Here is a 21085-nt window from a genome sequence, read left to right as displayed (position 1 = left end):
AAAATACACATGATAATGAACAAGAAGTCACTATATGAAGATAACTTACACAAGTTCTTACATAAAATACAACAAACACTAAAGATGATTTATAGTGTGGAACAATAGAATGAACATTCAAACTCATCAGTGAAATGTAGCACTATGCTTATTTGGTGATTTCATATGTTAATGAACAAGAAGCCTCTATATAAAGATGGATTACTGAACTTCTTACACAGAACACACAGGATACTAAAGGTCATTTTTAGTCTGGAACAATGGAATGAAACTCACCAGTGAAATATAGCATCAGGTTTATTTGGTGGCTTAGCAAGAAGCTGATCATAGTCAAATGTCATGTCAGGACCCAGTAACTGTTTTGATATCGATGCTGCTCTCTTTTCATATATGTTGTTCTTCAGGGATTGTTTATACCTGTATGTATATACTATATACCAATCAAAAGCCTGTAATCACACGTTGATGTAAAAAATTATAGCCCTATAACCTTTTAATCCCATTCATCAACCTCAATATTAAACAGAGGTTCAGCGGAAATAAAACAGAATTCATGATAAATTATCATATATTAATATATAAACTTTCCTAGATGCATTCTTCATTGTATTTGCGAACACATTCATAATAGCATTTTCAATGATCTCTGCCTGACATCTGGAAATAGTTTTAAAAGTGATCCTTTTCATGTTTTCAAAGTCAAAAGTGATCCATCAGACTAAACTGAATGCCATCTGTTCAAATCCAAAACAGGATGAGGTATGTACACCTTCATAGACTCAAGCAGTCAAATTGCTGTATGATTAATTTGGTGTATGATTAGGCTCTAAGCTTAAAATTAGATTATTGTTATTATGTAACTAAATATACTACCCTGGAAAAACTGAACATTTTCTGCCAGCAGGTAGCCTTTTTAATCTATCAATACCATGTGCATAAGCTTCGAAGAAGAAAAATATAGAAACATGAATTTAAAATATAGACCAATCTCAAATGAATTAATCATTGAGTAGCTGAAATGTCAATGTTGTACATAATCATTAGTTTATTAGGCATACCATGAAAAATATCCTATAATTCCATATCCAGAATTGACTAGGAAATTAGAAATGAGCTGAGGAAATTATTAAGAGTAGTTGGTACCAGTAAAGATTGGATTCACACACAATCCTCTCTCATATAATCACAGTAACCATGTTACTAGTTAGAGTTCATAATCTTGTACCGTTTTGTATCCACTTGTCAGGAAAGCATCTTTGTTTCTGATCTTGATTCTGAACATATTTACCAATAATCTTACTTTTTTAGTTTATTTTTAGTACAAGTGTTAAGATTAATTTTGGTTCTGCACTGAACTCCTAGTAATGTTGACAAAGCAAGCCAACTGTGACTCTATATTTTAATCAGATTTCAGTATGTATGGAGTATGTAGTGGAGGGGGTCACTCTCAACAAATTCTTAGTTCAGCACCAGATTCTGCAGGCTGAGCACATTCACAGTATTAAAGGTTCTTATTAGTTGTGTGAGATAATTGGGAATAGTCAAGCCTTTATGATTTCAAGCTCTGACCCACTTAAGAGGGTGTGGGCAGTTTGGCAGGTTGTGTCTAGTTTGAGTCAAAAGCCTGTTCTTCGTGCTTTTAGGTTTTCTAGGTCTTTCTAGGATAAAGAATAACATTGGTCAAGTGTCATACTCCCATTTGAACTCATTGTAATGAAGGAAAATATTTATTTTATCAAGAAAAATCCATGGATAAGCCCAAGACCAAGTCGGCCAGAGAGCGAGATCAAGTTGGCCTAAAGGAGGGTTATTTGACCCTCAAGAAAGGCTATAAATACAAGGGAACTCAACTCATTTGGACAATCATCTCAAGAAAGTTCGATCTGCAATAGCGAAGGTGAAGAAGAGCAACTGGAGGATGAAGAAGAGGAGCAGAAGTCAAAATTTGTTAAGGGTAACCTTTCTCTTTGTCTCGCTAGGGTTTGTGAAGCTGCCAGTTGTAGGAAGCCAAAATTTTGAAGCAGTTGCAGAACGCCGAAGTTGCAGGGCTGAAATATTGTTGCAAGGGTTGAATTTACAGTAGCAATATTGTAGTATCAAAGTTTTGGAGATTGTTCTGAAGCAGATCCTACTAGGGGTTGGCTTGGGTCATGGAGAGTATGTTGGCTTTGGTCTTTGGGTCCTGGAAGTCTCTTTGTAAAGAAGACTCCAAAGAAGAAGAGAAGCCTTTTCTGGGTTTTCCCCTTGGAGGGGTTTTTCCCTGGCTTGGAGCCTATATCTTGTGTACTCTGTCTCTTTGTGATCTTCTTGTTTTGGTAATTGTTTGATGAATGGAATTAAAGAAATAATAAAAGACCAACTAACATCACAAGTAATTATCAAGCTAAGGAAAATAAATAATAATCTACAAGTCTCTAGATTTTCCAACATGGTTTCAGAGCAAAGATTCAAGAAGGACACTAAAGAATTTCAAGTTTCTTAGAAATCTCGCTACCTCTATCAAGAACTTCATATTGAATATCATCTCCAAGACAACAAAGAAAGCAGTAGAAGGAAGTATGTTCTCTGCCTTATCTGGCACCTTTAAGGACGAAAATGTATGGTTATCAACAGTGGTGCCTCCAGACATATGACGAGAGAATGCAATCAACTTCAGACCTTGTCAAAGGGAAATTCATCTCATTCAATCAAACTTGGAGACAACAAGAGCTATCCAGTGAAAGGCATTGGTTCTACATCATTGGAGTTCGAATCAGGTGGAAGCATTCACCTCAACATCTTGTATGTTCCAAGTTTGAAGAAAAAATTACTTTCTATTTCTTGTCTAGAGGATAAGGGTGATAGAGTTGATTTTATTGATGGCAAGGTTTTGGTTTGGGGTAAAGGCTCTAGTAATAATGAAGCAAGGGTGATTGAGGTGGTTCGTGAGGGAACATTGTATAAACTCTATACACCTCTAGCTCAAGCCCTAGTTCACTTGGAAGTGAGTCCTTCCGAACTATGGCATAGAAGGTATGGACACCTTCATTATAAGATTTTTCCATCTCTGAGTCAAATGGTCAATGGCATCCCCGAAATAAAGGAAGATCATGAAGGTGCTTGTAAGGGATGTGCTCTAGGCAAGAATGTAAAGAAACCATTCACAAGTAGTGAAACAAGATCTAAAGAAATTTTAGATCTCATACACTCAGATGTACGTGGACCTATGGCAGTTAAGTCTCTTGGTGGGCATCAATACCATGTAACCTTCATTGATGATTACTCAAGGAAGACTTGGTTGTATCTCCTCAAGAATAAAGATGAGGTATTCGAAAAGTTTCAGTAGTTCAAGAATGAAGTGGGAAATCTAACCGAGAGAAATATCCAAATTCTAAGGTCAGATAATGGTGGAGAATACACCACCAAAGAATTAATAGCTTTCTGCAAGGAAGCAAGAATCAAGAGGGAGCTCATTGTTCCCTATAATCCTGAACAGAATGGTGTTGTATAAAGGAAGAACTGTACTATTGAAAAATGTGTTAAAGGTATGCTACATGATCAAGATCTCCCTTAATTCCTATGGGTAGAGGCATGTATGACAGTTGTTTACTTGTAGAACCGAAGCACTCACAGGATCCTTAACAACATGACTCCATAGGAAGCATTTACAGGAAAGAAGCCAAGTGTGGATCGTCTTGGTATATTTGGGTGTCTTGTGTATATTCATATAGCAAAGAACAAGAGAAAGAAGTTAGATCCTACCAGTCTAAGGGGCATCTTTATTGGGTATAGTGCTTCATCTAAAGCATATAGAATCTATATTAAGGAGGATCATCGAATTTGGGTAAGCAAGGATGTCATCTTTGATGAAAGCATAGCTTACAAGAAATCGAAGGATGTTCCAATTAACTCTGATGAAGAAGAAATTCCTATCTCTAGGGATAATGATGGTCAAGAAACAGGACCTACTCAAGAAGATGTTGAAGGTCCTTGTGAGCCTATACAACAAGTAATTCTTCTAGAAAATTGAAAGAGACATGTTTGGTTGAAAACTACTCTTCAAGAGGTAGAAGGACATACAACATAAGGGACATCCAAGGAAAGTAAGAGATTGAAGAGCTATTTTGGATATGTTGCATACATGATTGAGGTAGAAACTTCCTTTTATGACGATGCAAAGAAGCATCAAGAATGGAGGAATGCAATGCAGGAAGAATATCAGTCCATAATGACAATCGATGTATGGGAGATTGTAACTAGGCCAAGTGCCAAATCGATAGTCACTTCAAAATGTATTGATAAGATAAAGGACGTTGGAGATGAGAGCATCGATAAATACAAATCAAGGTTTGTAGCAAGGGGATTTTCACAAAAGGAAGGGATTGATTACGAAGAAACCTTTGCTCCCACAACTAGGTATAGAACAATAAGATCACTTGTTTTGTTGGTTGCTTCTATGGGATGGAACATCCATCAAATGGATGTCAAGACAACTTTCTTGAATGGGACTATTGATGAGGAGGTCTACATTGAGTAGCCTCAAGGATTTGAAATAAATCAAAGCGAAACTTGTTAGGGTCCAACCCTAACCCCCTTATTTATGTAATAGGGTTGAGTCATAGTTATATTTAGTTAAAGAGTCAATAAAGCCCATATTAATAATTGTAAGTGGTTGACCCACACTTAAAGAAGGGACCACAGTTAGTTGCAAATGGGCCATGGTATTAGATAGATGGTATTAATAAGAACCATGGTACTGACGCATGGTATTGCATGTATGAATCCTATATAGAGGATAGAGACTCCCCTTGAGGATCGTCGTCTTATTTTGCAATTGAGCCCAACTCTATTGGAGGTTGCCCCCTCGAAGAGGCAAGTGAACATTGCTTTCCTTTCTGAAAAATAAAATACATGCTGTTACTTCTTATTGTTCTGTGTCCTGGGTATATTTCCTCGCATATTTCGTATTCTGGTATCTTCTCGTAGGTCAAGAGCATAACAAGTGCTATCAGAGCACTTTCCAGGGCCGATGGGATCTCCATTTTTAGCAGAATTCTTTTTGGCTAGAGACGTGTTCCGACGTCTTTAAACCATGGGATCTGTCGTTGAGCGCATAAACCTATGGATTTGGGGAGGCATGCATGCAAGAAATACAAGAGGTGGTCACGCTTGTTGGACTCCCTTGTAACCCCTGTGGGTACCCCTTCGAGTAGTAGCGCATTAGACAAAACCGCGAACGGACTATCTTCCAAAGTACCCTCTGGGTATATCAGAAGCCCACTAGGCTCTCTTGAAACCTCGCCATAGATAAACCATCAACCGTCTTGCTACTACAGTACACTGAGAACAGCACTCGGGGAGATTACTCGTGCGTACGATAGGGTAGTCGAGTTGTACGGCTAAGGGTACGATTGATCCTCCTTGGTTAGTGTCCTGAAAGATTGGGCCGACTAATATTGTCGGACCCTTATGTATATTGCAATCTATAGCACCTGACACTCCTTGAGACCATAGTTCCCTTGTCTCTCTCTAGATCACGCATCATCTTTGCCAGATCAGATCTAGCAGGTTGGGTTCTGTCGCAACCGCAACAATCAGTTCCGCCATTCAGATCTAGTAGTGTGGGTTCTGTAGCAATCGCAACAATCAGATCCGCCATTCAGATCTAGCAACAGGGGTTCGATCACTACCACAGTCCTACTCATACTCTGCAGTTGAGGGTTTCGCTGACAGATCTAACTATTTGTGTGACTCCTATACCTGGGCATGATTCTTGCAGGACATTGGGCAGAATTAACTTTTCTGGGAATCAGCTACTGCAGTATTCCTAAGCGAGGAGTAAAACTCCTTTCGGAGTAATAAAAAAAAGTGTGAGACCCTCCCGAGACGCTTATAGGAGACTTAGCCCATACGAATCAAGTCGACGGGCTGAGCAAAGTGGTACCATTCACTTCTCAGCGTTAAAATTTCGGGTGGTCCCGATTTTTTTTTTTTCACAGTACCGACAAGTGCACCAGATCGGTGCATGGTACAAACCAAAGCTCAAGCTATGGCCAATGAGAAGATCGACACCCTTGAAAAAAAGTTGGATGCATTCATGAAGTAGATCTAGACCTTAGCTGACACAATCACAAAGGTCAAGTCGGGGGAACAATCAGAGGCATATAATTTTAATGAAACCCTTGAGGGCGAGTCTAGCCATTCTCTTCACTTCTATGGAAACCACCAACAGTCCCAGCTTCAACCACCCAAGCTGAACATGTATAAAATTGATGGCTCTCATCCGTCCATATGGCTAGCACAAATGGAAAAATATTTCACATTGAATCACATCAGAGATGATGCGACTAAGCTAAGTGTGGTAAGCCTGTACTTGGACCAAGAAAGATGGCAATGGTTATGTTGTCGCACAGATTGTCTAGGCAGTGTGACAACGCTCAGACTGGGGGCTGTCACCCTGATCCCTGATCTCTCCGTTTAAGTTGTCTCCCTATAGCAAGCTAAGCGAGGTAGACCCTATGGGATAAAGGAAGACCAACTGGGAATTAGCTGGCTTAGGAGACACAGCAGGGGGAAACAAGCACTTGATCGATTTTAGAAATTAATGTACCAGTGGCTTATGGAGTTAATGATTAAATAATTGTTTATCAAATGCTGCAGAAATATGAAATTTGTAGTTCCACGACTAACAATCATTTATCATCAAATAACCCAAGCAAATGCAAGATATTCAACAAACGCACAACGCTTTTTCAATGCTCCAACAATTAAATTTCTAAAAATCAAAGACTTTAATCAACCACGAAATTTAAATGCTAACCAGTTTCAAATAGTTAGTTATCTGGAGATTAACTGACTATTTGAAACTGGTTAGCATTTAAATTTCGTGGTTGCTTAATGTATTTGAACTATTTGAAACTGGTTAGCATTTAAATTTCGTGGTTGCTTAAAGTATTTGATTTTTACAAATTTAATTATTGGAGCATTGAAAAAGCGGTGTGCGTTTGTTGAATATCTTGCATTTGCTTGGGTTATTTGATGATAAATGATTGTTAGTCGTGGAACTACAAATTTCATATTTTTGCAGCATTTGATAAACAATTATTTAATCATTAACTCCATAAGGCACTGGTACATTAATTTCTAAAATCGATCAAGTGCTTGTTTCCCCCTACTGTGTCTCCCAAGCCCGCTGATTCCCAGTTGGTCTTCCTTTATCCCATAGGGTCTACCCCCTTAGCCTACTATAGGGAGACGGCTTAAACGGAGAGATGAGGGATCAGGGTGACAGCCCCCGGTCTGAGCGTTGTCACACTGCCTAGACAATCTATACGACAACAGGTGGCAGTGGCATCAACGCTGCTATGCAATGCCACTAACTTGGCAGATATTCTCAAAAGCCCTTTCTGATCACTTTGACCATGAATCTAACTTTTTGGGTCGTCTTACTAAGCTCCGACAAACAGGCACAGTGCAAAAATATATTAAAGCCTTTGAAGCATTAGCCTTCTGCACAAGAGGTCTAGCAGATGAATTCTACTTGGAATGTTTTATCAGTGGTCTCAAAGATGCCATACAAGCCCATGTCCGACTACAACAACCAGTCTCATGGCTGGCAGCTTGCAAGATAGCTCATGAAGTAGAACGCGCGTTAGTGGCCCAATCGACTCGTCCAAATTTCATATCCGAGGAACGCCCCACTTAGGCTCCGAGCACTACCCAAACACTTAAGGTTCAAAAGGTGTCACCGGTGGAAATGGCGGAAAGAAGAAAGCAAGGATTGTGTTCCTACTGTGATGAGAAATACTCCTCAGAGCATAAATGCAAGGAACCCAAATTCTTTCAAATGGATGCTACTGATCACAGTTCATCTGAGGAAGCCCCACCATTTGAGGGACCCGAGGAGGAAGATGAGGACAACCAACTGGACAATGAGCTCCCAGCTACACCAGTTATCTCACTTCATGCTTTGGCAAGAATTTCTTCTCCCCAAACTCTCAAAATCAGAGGTTTTATTAAGCATCGCCCTATAGTAGTCTTGATTGATAGTGGCAGTACGCATAACTTTATCCATCAAAGAGTTGTTGAAGCAGTGCATTGTTTTGTCAGAGCAGTCTCTAATTTCCAGGTCCAGATTGCCGATGAGGGGACAATGAAATGTGAAGGCCGCTATGAAAATGTCAAACTTCAAATGGGGGATTATCACCTAAAGACCCATATGTTTGCCATCAACATGGGTGGGTGTGACATTGTCTTGGGTGCTTAATGGCTCCGCACACTCGGCCCAATCACAATGGATTTCCAGGAGTTATATATGAGCTTCAAGCAGAATAACCACACACATACCATCCGAGGACTCCAGGCAGGTGCTCCTTCTATCATCAGCTCACATAGGATGGAAAAATTGTTAAAAAAGGGATGAAAAAGGACATTCTTACTTTTGTAGCTGAGTGTGATGTGTGTCAGCGCCACAAAGGAGAAACAGTCAAATCCCCAGGCACATTACAGCCATTGCCCATCCCTGCCTCAATCTGGACGGAGGTTTCTATGGATTTCATTACGGGTCTTCCGAAGTCAGGCAACAAGTCAGTCATCATGGTGGTTGTGGACAGACTTTCTAAGTATGCTCATTTTTGCGCCCTACCCCACCCTTTTACACCAGCTTTGGTGGCTCAATCTTTCATGGACCAGATCTTCAAATTGCATGGCATGCCCACTTCCATTGTGTCTGATCGTGACCCGATCTTCACCAGTAACTTTTGGCAGGAACTCTTCAGGCTACAAGGTACCCAACTACAACTCAATACTTCCTATCATCCCCAAACTGATGGTCAAACTGAAGCAGTCAACAAATGTCTAGAGACCTACCTCAGGTGTTTCACTTCAGAAAAGCAACATCTATGGGTACAGTGGTTACCTCTAGCCGAATGGTGGTATAATACTAACTATCATGCCACCACCAAAATGACTCCATATGAAGCAATTTATGGTCAACTCCCTCCTTCACCTACTTCTTATATCCAGGGATGCTCGAAGGTACAAGCAGTGGATCAACTCCTATAGAACCGTGCAACCATGCTGGCCCACCTCAAAGAGAATCTCCATCAAGCTCAAAATCGCATGAAGCAATAGGCAGACCAACATCGTTCAGAGCGCAAATTTCAAGAAGGGGATCAGGTATTCTTGAGGCTGCAACCATATAAGCAAACATCACTCAAACACAAAGGTTGTCAGAAATTATCTCCAAAATTCTACGGACTCTATCAAATATTTCAGCACATCGGAGAAGTACCCTACAAGCTAGCCATGCCACCCATTGCAAAAATCCATCCCGTCTTCCATGTCTCATGCCTCAAGAAAGTGGTTGGGAATCATTGCAGAATTCAAACCAGTCTACTGGAATTGGATGAAGAAGGTTTAATCTGACTCCAACCTGAACAGGTTTTTGACAAGCGAGAACGGCACCTGCGCGGCCGCACAATCAAGGAAGTCCTTGTCAAGTGGAAAGACACCTCTCCACAAGATCCGACTTGGGAACCAGCCACTGTTCTTTAGCAGTTTCCGCAGCTTCAGCCTTGAGGACAGGGCTATTTTTATGGGGGAGGGCGTGTTAGGGTCCAACCCTAACCCCTTATTTATGTAATAGGGTCGAGTCATAGTTATAGTTAGTTAAAGAGTCAATAAATCCCATATTAATAATTGTAAGTGGTTGACCCGCACTTAAAGAAGGGACCACAATTAATTGCAAACGGGCCATGGTATTAGGTAGCTGGTATTAATAAGAACCATGGTACTGAACCATGGTATTGCATGTATGAATCCTATATAAAGGATAGAGACTCCCATTTGAACTCAATGTAATGAAGGAAAATATTTATTTTATCAAGAAAAATCCATGGATAAGCCCAAGACCAAGTCGGCCAGAGAGCAAGATCAAGTTGGCCTAAAGGAGGGTTATTTGACCCTCAAGAAAGGCTATAAATACAAGGGAACTCAACTCATTTGGACAATCATCTCAAGCAAGTTTGATCTGCAATAGCGAAGGTGAAGAAGAGCAACTAGAGGATGATGAAGAGGAGCAGAAGTCAAAATTTGTTAAGGGTAACCTTTATCTTTGTCTCGCCAGGGTTTGTGAAGCTGCCAGTTGCAGGAAGCCAAAATTTTGAAGCAGTTGCAGAACGCCGAAGTTGCAGGGCTGAAATATTGTTGCAAGGGTTGAATTGGCAGTAGCAATATTGTAGTATCAAAGTTTTGGATATTGTTCTGAAGCAGATCCTACTAGGGGTTGGCTTGGGTCTTGGAGGGTGTGTTGGCTTGGTCTTTGGGTCCTAGAAGTCTCTTTGTAAAGAAGACTCTAAAGAAGAAGAGAAGCCTTTTCTGGGTTTTCCCCTTGGAGGGGTTTTGCCCTGGCTTGGAGCCTATATCTTGTGTACTCTGTCTCTTTGTGATCTTCTTGTTTTGGTAATTGTTTGATGAATGGAATTAAAGAAATAATAAAAGACCAACTAACATCACAAGTAATTATCAAGCTAAGGAAAATAAATAATAATCTACAAGTCTCCAGATTTTCCAACATGGTTTCAGAGCAAAGATTCAAGAAGGACACTAAAGAATTTCAAGTTTCTTAGAAATCTCGCTACCTCTATCAAGAACTTCATATTGAATATCATCTCCAAGACAACAAAGAAAGCAGTAGAAGGAAGTATGTTCTCTGCCTTATCTGGCACCTTTAAGGACGAAAATGTATGGTTATCAACAGTGGTGCCTCCAGACATATGACGAGAGAATGCAATCAACTTCAGACCTTGTCAAAGGGAAATTCATCTCATTCAATCAAACTTGGAGACAACAAGAGCTATCCAGTGAAAGGCATTGGTTCTACATCATTGGAGTTCGAATCAGGTGGAAGCATTCACCTCAACATCTTGTATGTTCCAGGTTTGAAGAAAAAATTACTTTCTATTTCTTGTCTAGAGGATAAGGGTGATAGAGTTGATTTTATTGATGGCAAGGTTTTGGTTTGGGGTAAAGGCTCTAGTAATAATGAAGCAATGGTGATTGAGGTGGTTCGTGAGGGAACATTGTATAAACTCTATACACCTCTAGCTCAAGCCCTAGTTCACTTGGAAGTGAGTCCTTCCGAACTATGGCATAGAAGGTAGGGACACCTTCATTATAAGATGTTTCCATCTCTGAGTCAAATGGTCAATGGCATCCCCGAAATAAAGGAAGATCATGAAGGTGCCTGTAAGGGATGTGCTCTAGGCAAGAATGTAAAGAAACCATTCACAAGTAGTGAAACAAGATCTAAAGAAATTTTAGATCTCATACACTCAGATGTACGTGGACCTATGGCAGTTAAGTCTCTTGGTGGGTATCAATACCATGTAACCTTCATTGATGATTACTCAAGGAAGACTTGGTTGTATCTCCTCAAGAATAAAGATGAGGTATTCGAAAAGTTTCAGTGGTTCAAGAATGAAGTGGGAAATCTAACCGAGAGAAATATCCAAATTCTAAGGTCAGATAATGGTGGAGAATACACCACCAAAGAATTAATAGCTTTCTGCAAGGAAGCAAGAATCAAGAGGGAGCTCATTGTTCCCTATAATCCTGAACAGAATGGTGTTGTATAAAGGAAGAACTGTACTATTGAAAAATGTGTTAAAGGTATGCTACATGATCAAGATCTCCCTTAATTCCTATGGGTAGAGGCATGTATGACAGTTGTTTACTTGTAGAACCGAAGCACTCACAGGATCCTTAACAACATGACTCCATAGGAAGCATTTACAGGAAAGAATCCAAGTGTGGATCGTCTTGGTATATTTGGGTGTCCTGTGTATATTCATATAGCAAAGAACAAGAGAAAGAAGTTAGATCCTACCAGTCTAAGGGGCATCTTTATTGGGTATAGTGCTTCATCTAAAGCATATAGAATCTATATTAAGGAGGATCATCGAATTTGGGTAAGCAAGGATGTCATCTTTGATGAAAGCATAGCTTACAAGAAATCGAAGGATGTTCCAATTAACTCTGATGAAGAAGAAATTCCTATCTCTAGGGATAATGATGGTCAAGAAACAGGACCTACTCAAGAAGATGTTGAAGGTCCTTGTGAGCCTATACAACAAGTAATTCTTCTAGAAAATTGAAAGAGACATGTTTGGTTGAAAACTACTCTTCAAGAGGTAGAAGGACATACAACATAAGGGACATCCAATGAAAGTAAGAGATTGAAGAGGTATTTTGGATATGTTGCATACATGACAAAGCTGATTGAGGTAGAAACTTCCTTCTATGACGATGCAAAGAAGCATCAAGAATGGAGGAATGCAATGCAAGAAGAATATCAGTCCATAATGAAAATCGATGTATGGGAGATTGTACCTAGGCCAAGTGCCAAATCGATAGTCACTTCAAAATGTATTTATAAGATAAAGGACGTTGGAGATGAGAGCATCGATAAATACAAATCAAGGTTTGTAGCAAGGGGATTTTCACAAAAGGAAGGGATTGATTACGAAGAAACCTTTGCTCCCACAACTAGGTATAGAACAATAAGATCACTTGTTTCGTTGGTTGCTTCTATGGGATGGAACATCCATCAAATGGATGTCAAGACAACTTTCTTGAATGGGACTATTGATGAGGAGGTCTACATTGAGTAGCCTCAAGGATTTGAAATAAATCAAAGCGAAACTTGTTAGGGTCCAACCCTAACCCCCTTATTTATGTAATAGGGTCGAGTCATAGTTATAGTTAGTTAAAGAGTCAATAAAGCCCATATTAATAATTGTAAGTGGTTGACCCACACTTAAAGAAGGGACCACAGTTAGTTGCAAATGGGCCATGGTATTAGATAGATGGTATTAATAAGAACCATGGTACTGACCCATGGTATTGCATGTATGAATCCTATATAAAGGATAAAGACTCCCCTTGAGGAGCGTCGTCTTATTTTGTAATTGAGCCCAGCTCTATTGGAGGTTGCCCCCTCGAAGAGGCAAGTGAACATTGCTTTCCTTTCTGAAAAATAAAATACATGCTGTTATTTCTTATTGTTTTGTGTCCTGGGTATATTTCTTCGCATATTTGGTATTCTGGTATCTTCTCGTAGGTCAAAAGCATAACAAGTGGTATTAGAGCACTTTCTAGGGCCGATGGGATCTCCATTTTTAGCAAAAAAAATTTTGGCTAGAGACGTGTTCCGATGTCTTTAAACCATGGGATCTGTCGTTGAGCACATAAACCTATGGATTTGGGGAGGCATGCATGCAAGAAATACAAGAGGTGGTCACGCTTGTTGGACTCCCTTGTAACCCCTGTGGGTACCCCTTCGAGTAGTAGCGCATTAGACAAAACCGCGCACGGAATGTCTTCCAAAGTACCCTTTGGGTATATCAGAAGCCCACTAGGCTCTCTTGAAACCTCGCCATAGATAAACCATCAGTTGTCTTGCTACTACAGTACACTGAGAACAACACTCGGGGAGATTACTCGTGCGTACGATAGGGTAGTCGGGTTGTATGGCTAAGGGTACGATTGATCCTCCTTGGTTAGTGTCCTGAAAGATTGGGTCGAGTACTACTGTCGGACCCTTATGTATATTGCAATCTATAGCACCTGACACTCCTTGAGACCATAGTTCCCTTGTCTCTCTCTAGATCACGCATCATCTTTGCCAGATCAGATCTAGCAGGTTGGGTTCTGTCGCAACCGCAAAAATCAGTTTCGCCATTCAGATCTAGTAGTTTGGGCTCTGTAGCAATCGCAACAATCAGATCCGCCATTCAGATCTAGCAGCAGGGGTTCGATCACTGCCACAGTCCTACTCATACTCTGCAGTTGAGGGTTTCGCCGACAGATCTAACTATTTGTGTGACTCCTATACCTGGGCATGATTCTCGCAGGACATTGGGCAGAATTAACTTTTCTGGGAATCAGCTACTGCAGTATTCCTAAGCGAGGAGTGAAACTCCTTTCGGAGTAATAAAAAAAAGTGTGAGACCCTCCAAGGACGCTTATAGGAGACTTAGCCCATACGAATCAAGTCGACGGGCTGAGCAAAGTGGTACCATTCACTTCTCAGCGTTAAAATTTCGAGTGGTCCCAATTTTTTTTTTTTACAATAATGACAAGTGCACCAGATCGGTGCATGGTACAAACCAGAGCTCAAGCTATGGCCAATGAGAAGATCGACACCCTTGAACAAAAGTTGGATGCATTCACGAAGTAGATCCAGACCTTAGCTGACACAATCACAAAGGTCAAGTCGGGGGAACAATCAGAGGCATATAATTTTAATGAAACCCTTGAGGGCGAGTCTAGCCATTCTCTTCACTTCTATGGAAACCACCAACAGTCCCAGCTTCAACCACCCAAGCTGAACATGTATAAAATTGATGGCTCTCATCCGTCCATATGGCTAGCACAAATGGAAAAATATTTCACATTGAATCACATCAGAGATGATGCGACTAAGTGTGGTAAGCCTGTACTTGGACCAAGAAAGATGGCAATGGTTATGCTGTCGCACAGATTGTCTAGGCAGTGTGACAACGCTCAGACAAGGGGTTGTCACCCTGATCCCCGATCTCTCCGTTTAAGTTGTCTCCCTATAGCAGGCTAAGGGGGGTAGACCCTATGGGATAAAGGAAGACCAACTGGGAATCAGCTGGCTTGGGAGACACAGAAGGGGGAAACAAGCACTTGATCGATTTTAGAAATTAATGTACCAGTGGCTTATGGAGTTAATGATTAAATAATTGTTTATCAAATGCTGCAGAAATATGAAATTTGTAGTTCCACGACTAACAATCATTTATCATCAAATAACCCAAGCAAATGCAAGATATTCAACAAACGCACAACGCTTTTTCAATGCTCCAACAATTAAATTTCTAAAAATCAAATACTTTAAGCAACCACGAAATTTAAATGCTAACCAGTTTCAAATAGTTAGTTAATCCTATTTGAAATTGGTTAGCATTTAAATTTCGTGGTTGCTTAAAGTATTTGATTTTTAGAAATTTAATTGTTGGAGCATTGAAAAAGCATTGTGCGTTTGTTGAATATCTTGCTTTTGCTTGGGTTATTTGATGATAAATGATTGTTAGTCGTGGAACTACAAATTTCATATTTCTGCAGCATTTGATAAACAATTATTTAATCATTAACTCCATTAAGGCACTGGTACATTAATTTCTAAAATCGATCAAGTGCTTGTTTCCCCCTACTGTGTCTCCCAAGCCAGCTGATTCCCAGTTGGTATTCCTTTATCCCATAGGGTCTACCACCCTTAGCCTCCTATAGGGAGATAGCTTAAACGGAGAGATCGGGGATCAGGGTGACAGCCCCCGGTCTGAGCATTGTCGCACTGCCTAGACAATCTATGCGACAACAGGTGGCAGTGGCATCAACGCTGCTATGCAATGCCACTAACTTGGCAGATATTCTCAAAAGCCCTTTCTGATCACTTTGACCATGAATCTAACTTTTTGGGTCGTCTTACTAAGCTCCGACAGACAAGCACAGTGCAAAAATATATTAAAGCCTTTGAAGCATTAGCCTTCTGCACAAGAGGTATAGCATGTGAATTCTACTTGGAATGTTTTATCAATGGTCTCAAAGACGCCATACAAGCCCACGTCCGACTACAACACCCAGTCTCATGGCTGCCAGCTTGCAAGATAGCTCATGAAGTAGAACGCGCGTTAGCGGCCCAATCGACTCGTCCAAATTTCATAGCCGAGGGACGCCCCACCTAGGCTCCGAGCACTACCCAAACACTTAAGGTTCAAAAGGTGTCACCAGCGGAAATGGCGGAAAGAAGAAAGCAAGGATTGTGTTACTACTGTGATGAGAAATACTCCCCGGAGCATAAATGCAAGGAACCCAAATTCTTTCAAATGGATGCTACTGATCACAGTTCATCTGAGGAAGCCCCACCATTTGAGGGACCCGAGGAGGAAGATGAGGAGAACCAACTGGACAATGAGCTCCCAGCTACACCTAAAGAACCAGTTATCTCACTTCATGCTTTGGCAAGAATTTCTTCTCCCCAAACTCTCAAAATCAGAGGTTTTATTAAGCATCGCCCTATAGTAGTCTTGATTGATAGTGGCAGTACGCATAACTTTATCCATCAAAGAGTTGTTGAAGCAGTGCATTGTTTTGTCAGAGCAGTCTCTAATTTCCAGGTCCAGATTGCCGATGAGGGGACAATGAAATGTGAAGGCCGCTGTGAAAATGTCAAACTTCAAATGGGGGATTATCACCTAAAGACCCACATGTTTGCCATCAACATGGGTGGGTGTGACATTGTCTTGGGTGCTGAATGGCTCCACACACTCGGCCCAATCACAATGGATTTCCAGGAGTTATATATGAGCTTCAAGCAGAATAACCACACACATACCCTCCGAGGACTCCAGGCAGTTGCTCCTTCTATCATCAGCTCGCATAGGATGGAAAAATTGTTAAAAAAGGGCCACCATGGAGTTATAGCCCAATTTAATTCCATACAGGCCTTTGAACCCCCTTCTCTTCATATTCATCCTGAGATGCAACAGGTCTTAAACAACCATCTGCAGGTCTTTGACAAGCCTCATGAGCTTCCACCCCCGAGAGGGGAACATGATCATAGCATTACTTTGGTCCCAGGGGCAAAACCACCAAATGTGCGCCCATATAGATATCCTTTTGCCCAAAAGAATGAAATTGAAAAAATCATCAAGGAACTCCTAGAAGTCGGTGTCATTCATCCTAGCATTAGTCCTTATTCATCGCCTATGGTCATGGGGCTCAAGAAAGATGGGGAATGGCGTATGTATCCAGACTTTAGGGCCCTCAAAAAGCTGATGGTCAAAGATAAATTTCCCACCCCGGATGTTGATGATTTGCTGGATGAACTAAATGGGGCTCAATTCTTTACTAAGCTCGACCTTCGCTCAGGCTATCACCAAATTCGCATGAAAGAAGTAGACATTCCAAAGACAACATTCCAAATTCATGAAGGCCATTATGAATTCTTGGTCATGCCATTTGGTCTCTGTAATGCCCCATCCACTTTTTAGAGCCTCATGAATCACCTGCTCAAACCATATCTCAGAAAATTTGTCCTTGTTTTCTTTGATGACATCCTCATCTATAGCCTCACCTGGGAAAAACATCTTCAACATGTAGATCTGCTCTTGCAACTGCTCCGGAAGCATAAATTATTTGTCAAATTGTCCAAGTGCTCTTTTGGCATGGAAGAAGTTGAGTATTTGGGCCACATTGTGGGGCGTGAAGGTGTTAGGGTGGATCCCAAAAAGATCCAGGAAATGCAAGATTGGCCTCAACCAAAGACTTTGAAGAGCTTGACAGGATTTTTGAGTCTCACCGGCTACTATCACAAATTTGTCCACAATTATGGTCGCATTGCTAGACCCCTCACTCACCTTCTCAAGAAAAATTCATTCCTCTGGAATGATGAAGCGCAACAGGCATTTATAGCTCTCAAACATGCCATGTGTTCCACTCCCGTATTGGTACTACCCGATTTCACCAAATCTTTTGTGATTGAATGTGATGCTTCAGGTATAGGTATTGGGGTTGTCTTAACGCAGGAAGGTCGACCCTTGGCCTTCACTAGCCAACAACTAAGTGGGACAAATCTAGGACAATCTACCTATGAGAAGGAGATGATGGCCATCTTACATGCAGTGGATACCTAGCGACCATACTTATTGGGGCGGCATTTCCAAATCCGCACAGACCATCAAAGCCTTAAATATTTTTTGGAGCAACGCCTATCCTCGCCACAACAAAATAAATGGCTAGCCAAAATGTTGGGATATGATTATGAGATAATTTACAAGAAAGGGCGAGAAAATGTCGTAGCAGATGCTTTATCACGCCAATTTGAGGAGGAAAGCACCCTGCTAGCAATCTCTCTTCCCATTCCAGAGTGGATTGAAGAGGCTCGCAAGGAATGGTTTTCACATCCTTTGCTCTCCCAACTCATTAATAAATTGCAGGCGGATCCTAATTCCACAGCGAGCTACTCTTGGCAGGAAGAGATTCTTCGCTACAAGGACAAAGTAGTGATATCACCAACATCCACTCTCAAAAGCCGCATTTTGGCATAGTTGCAGTTGTTGTCGCGCGAATTGGCACGACAACGCTCAGACTGGGGGCTGTCACTCTGATCCCCGATCCCTCCGTTTAAGCCTGTTTCCCGCGGCTAAGGGGGGTAGTCCCTGTGAGATGATGAGGCCAACTGTCGACCAGTTGGTTGGGAAACACGAGATACGATATAAAAAGGGCTCGATGGATTTGGTTAACTTAGCAGACCAATGCCTTAAGAGATTGTTATTAAAATGATTACTTGTTAAATGATATAAAAAGATGGACCATGAACAGCAATCATCTATCATCAGCTAAAAACACAATGCTCTTATAACGACAAAACGATATCCAGCAGCTAAAAATTTGAAAAGATGAATGCTTTAAATCACCACGAGAATCATAAACCATCAACCAGATATCAATTTCGCATTTCGGCTTTCAGCATGAAGGATACAGCATGAATAAAAAGGCTGAAACTGGCAAAAATAAATTTTTCAAATTTATTTATTTTATTTTTTTTTCAATTTTTTTTTTTTTTTTTTATATCATGAAAATCTATAAAAAAAGAAAACGGTTCACTAAAAATTAAAATCTATAAAAAAAAAAAAAAAAATATATATATATATATATTCTAAACAAAAATTTAAAGTTAAAATCTAAATATGAAATAAAGCTAAATCTAACTAAAATTAATCTAAAACATTAAAAACTAAAACATAAAATAAAAATAAACTATACAAAACTAAAAACTAAAATACAAATATTTTTATGATTTTTTTTTTTTTAATTATATGAAATCTAACTATATGAAACAAATTAAAATCTAAAAATAACTACGCTAGCCTATCCAATGCTATGACTACAAAAGAAATAACGATTTTAAAACTTCATTAACTTAACCTAAAACAAAATACGTGAATGCATCTAATAACACAGAACAAAGAAATCGTGACCCGTAGAGAAAAACGACAGCGGAGGGCAAACACATGGATTGGTTCGAATATTACCTAAACGACGCAACCCTAGACCACGCATACACAGGAATATCATTCAAATACGCAGTAGATTGAAACGATACCAAGACTGAACCCTCAGCAACGACTGATATGCCAACGTGAATGCCAGCGGAAAGGGACGAGAAAACCTGTGCGTAAAACGTGAAAGGGATCACCTGGTTGCCGGCGTGCGTTTGGAAAGGCTGATACGTAACCCCTAACGACTGACGTGAGCAACTTTCAGTAAATGCAGAATGCCATCGATGCATTCAAGGGTTTCTTCACGATTAAAACGCTGAACACTTAAAACCTTACGGCTTCAATACGCAGGTGATGGGTCTGCAAATCGAATTTTTGATGAGCTGGGCCGTGTATCGTTTGATTTCTTTGTGCAATTGCAGGTGCGACTTGGACGTGATGGCTTTGGCTTACACCGCAGCCTCTGATGCTGTCGACGGCTTGAAAATGATGCGGAGTAATCCTTTTATACAGTTGGTGCACGGCTGCAATGATGCTCAATGGAGAAAGAAAGAACCATCACCCCGGCAATGCATACGCTCACGCCTTTAGAAATCCTGATTTCGATCGAATAATCCAGCACGCAGATGATTATGCTGGATCAGGGCTTTGAAAGTTGCTGTCCAAGTCGTGGCAATCGTGGATCGATTCTGAGAATACGCTGATGGATGCACACGCGTTTATCTCTTATGCCTGTGTACACATGCACTACCGTTTTAGATCGATGAACTGCCTGCACAGACTTTCGATGTATCAGTTTTCGACAAATGAAGAGCTCAAGAAAATTTTCAGTTTCATTTTGCTCCAGAAAAACTGAGAAATTTATCAAAACCCTAAAAAAAATTGAACAAAAATATGAAACCCTAGAACAGAAAAATTTGAAAAACCCTAAGACAGCCCAATAATTTACAGATTGTGGCCCCTGAAATGCCAGATTTAGCTATAGCAGCAGTAATACTTTCGAAATATCAGAAAAACTTGAACTTCACTGTGAATCATAAAGAAAATCTCTCAATGTAAAACACGCAAATAAAATTTAAAAGATTAACCCAGGGCACAATCAGCTGGGCTCTGCACAGAAAAGCCTGTGGGAGTCGGCTGGTTCAGCCTAGAACTTCCCCAAACGCCCACCTGTACCTTTTACCTAAAGATCTCCTGCACACCTCAAGCAAACATCAGTAAAGAGGGCAAGAAATGCTGCTAGATTTCAAGGAATAATGGAGATACCTGCCATTATTCCAGAAAACCTACAACATTCAAACCCTAGCACGTCAGCAAGATGCCTGTACTCACAATACTCTGAAAACCAGCTATTATTAACTGCTGAAAACTGAAATATGCAGAAAAAACAATCATCTCACAACAATTCCGGAGAGTAACACCAGCCAGTTTTGAACCCCAAAGTCTTTTTATTAATCAAAAAATCAGATTACAAGAGAGCTTTCTCAGCACAGACTCACAGATCAGATGATTTGAAATGACCCCCTAAGACCCTATATAAAGGAAATGATCCTAACGGCTAGTTCGAGTGATCCATGTAGAAATGATCTCGACCGCTGATGAGGATCAAGACATCTCTTGATCTCATCCGTCGATTTATTATTATTTTATTAGTTAGGGTTTTTGCTTCATTTTTTAATTTTTTATTATTATTATTATTATTATTATTTTTTTTTTTTTTTTAAATTTTATTTTATTATTTTTATTCATTTTTTTAATTTTTTAATTCATTTTAAAATGGATCACTGAACTAAGCCTTTCGGAAACATCACCTAGGACCTAGGACTTAGGACTCATGAGGGGATTTAAAACATTTCTCGACCCTCAGGACTCATTACATCATGACTTTTACAAAATTAAATCTTAAGGGACAAGCCCATTTAATACAGACCCTCACAAAACACCCAGTTCTGCGACACAACTATAATCTAGCAGATTTAACACACTAGGATTTTCCTAAAGTTCTAATGACAAAATCC

At 40.2% G+C, this 21085-nt stretch overlaps 1 protein-coding gene across 1 annotated transcript in view; it reads right to left on the bottom strand.

The window, feature by feature from the left end:
• Window positions 1-272: 272 nt before the first annotated feature.
• LOC149231492 (uncharacterized) overlaps window positions 273-21085 on the bottom strand; it is a 188695-nt gene continuing 167882 nt past the window's right edge. Inside the window, exon 4 of the mRNA XM_089381652.1 lies at window positions 273-417. Coding sequence (XP_089237778.1) covers window positions 273-417 — 145 coding nt within the window. The remainder of the gene's footprint in view (window positions 418-21085) is intronic.

The sequence above is a fragment of the Pinus tabuliformis genome, chromosome J (assembly GCF_031772625.1).
Source record: "Pinus tabuliformis cultivar Carrire ecotype Pingquan chromosome J, CPIR1, whole genome shotgun sequence".
NCBI lineage: Eukaryota > Viridiplantae > Streptophyta > Pinopsida > Pinales > Pinaceae > Pinus > Pinus tabuliformis.
This window is presented reverse-complemented; position numbering and strand designations above follow the sequence as displayed.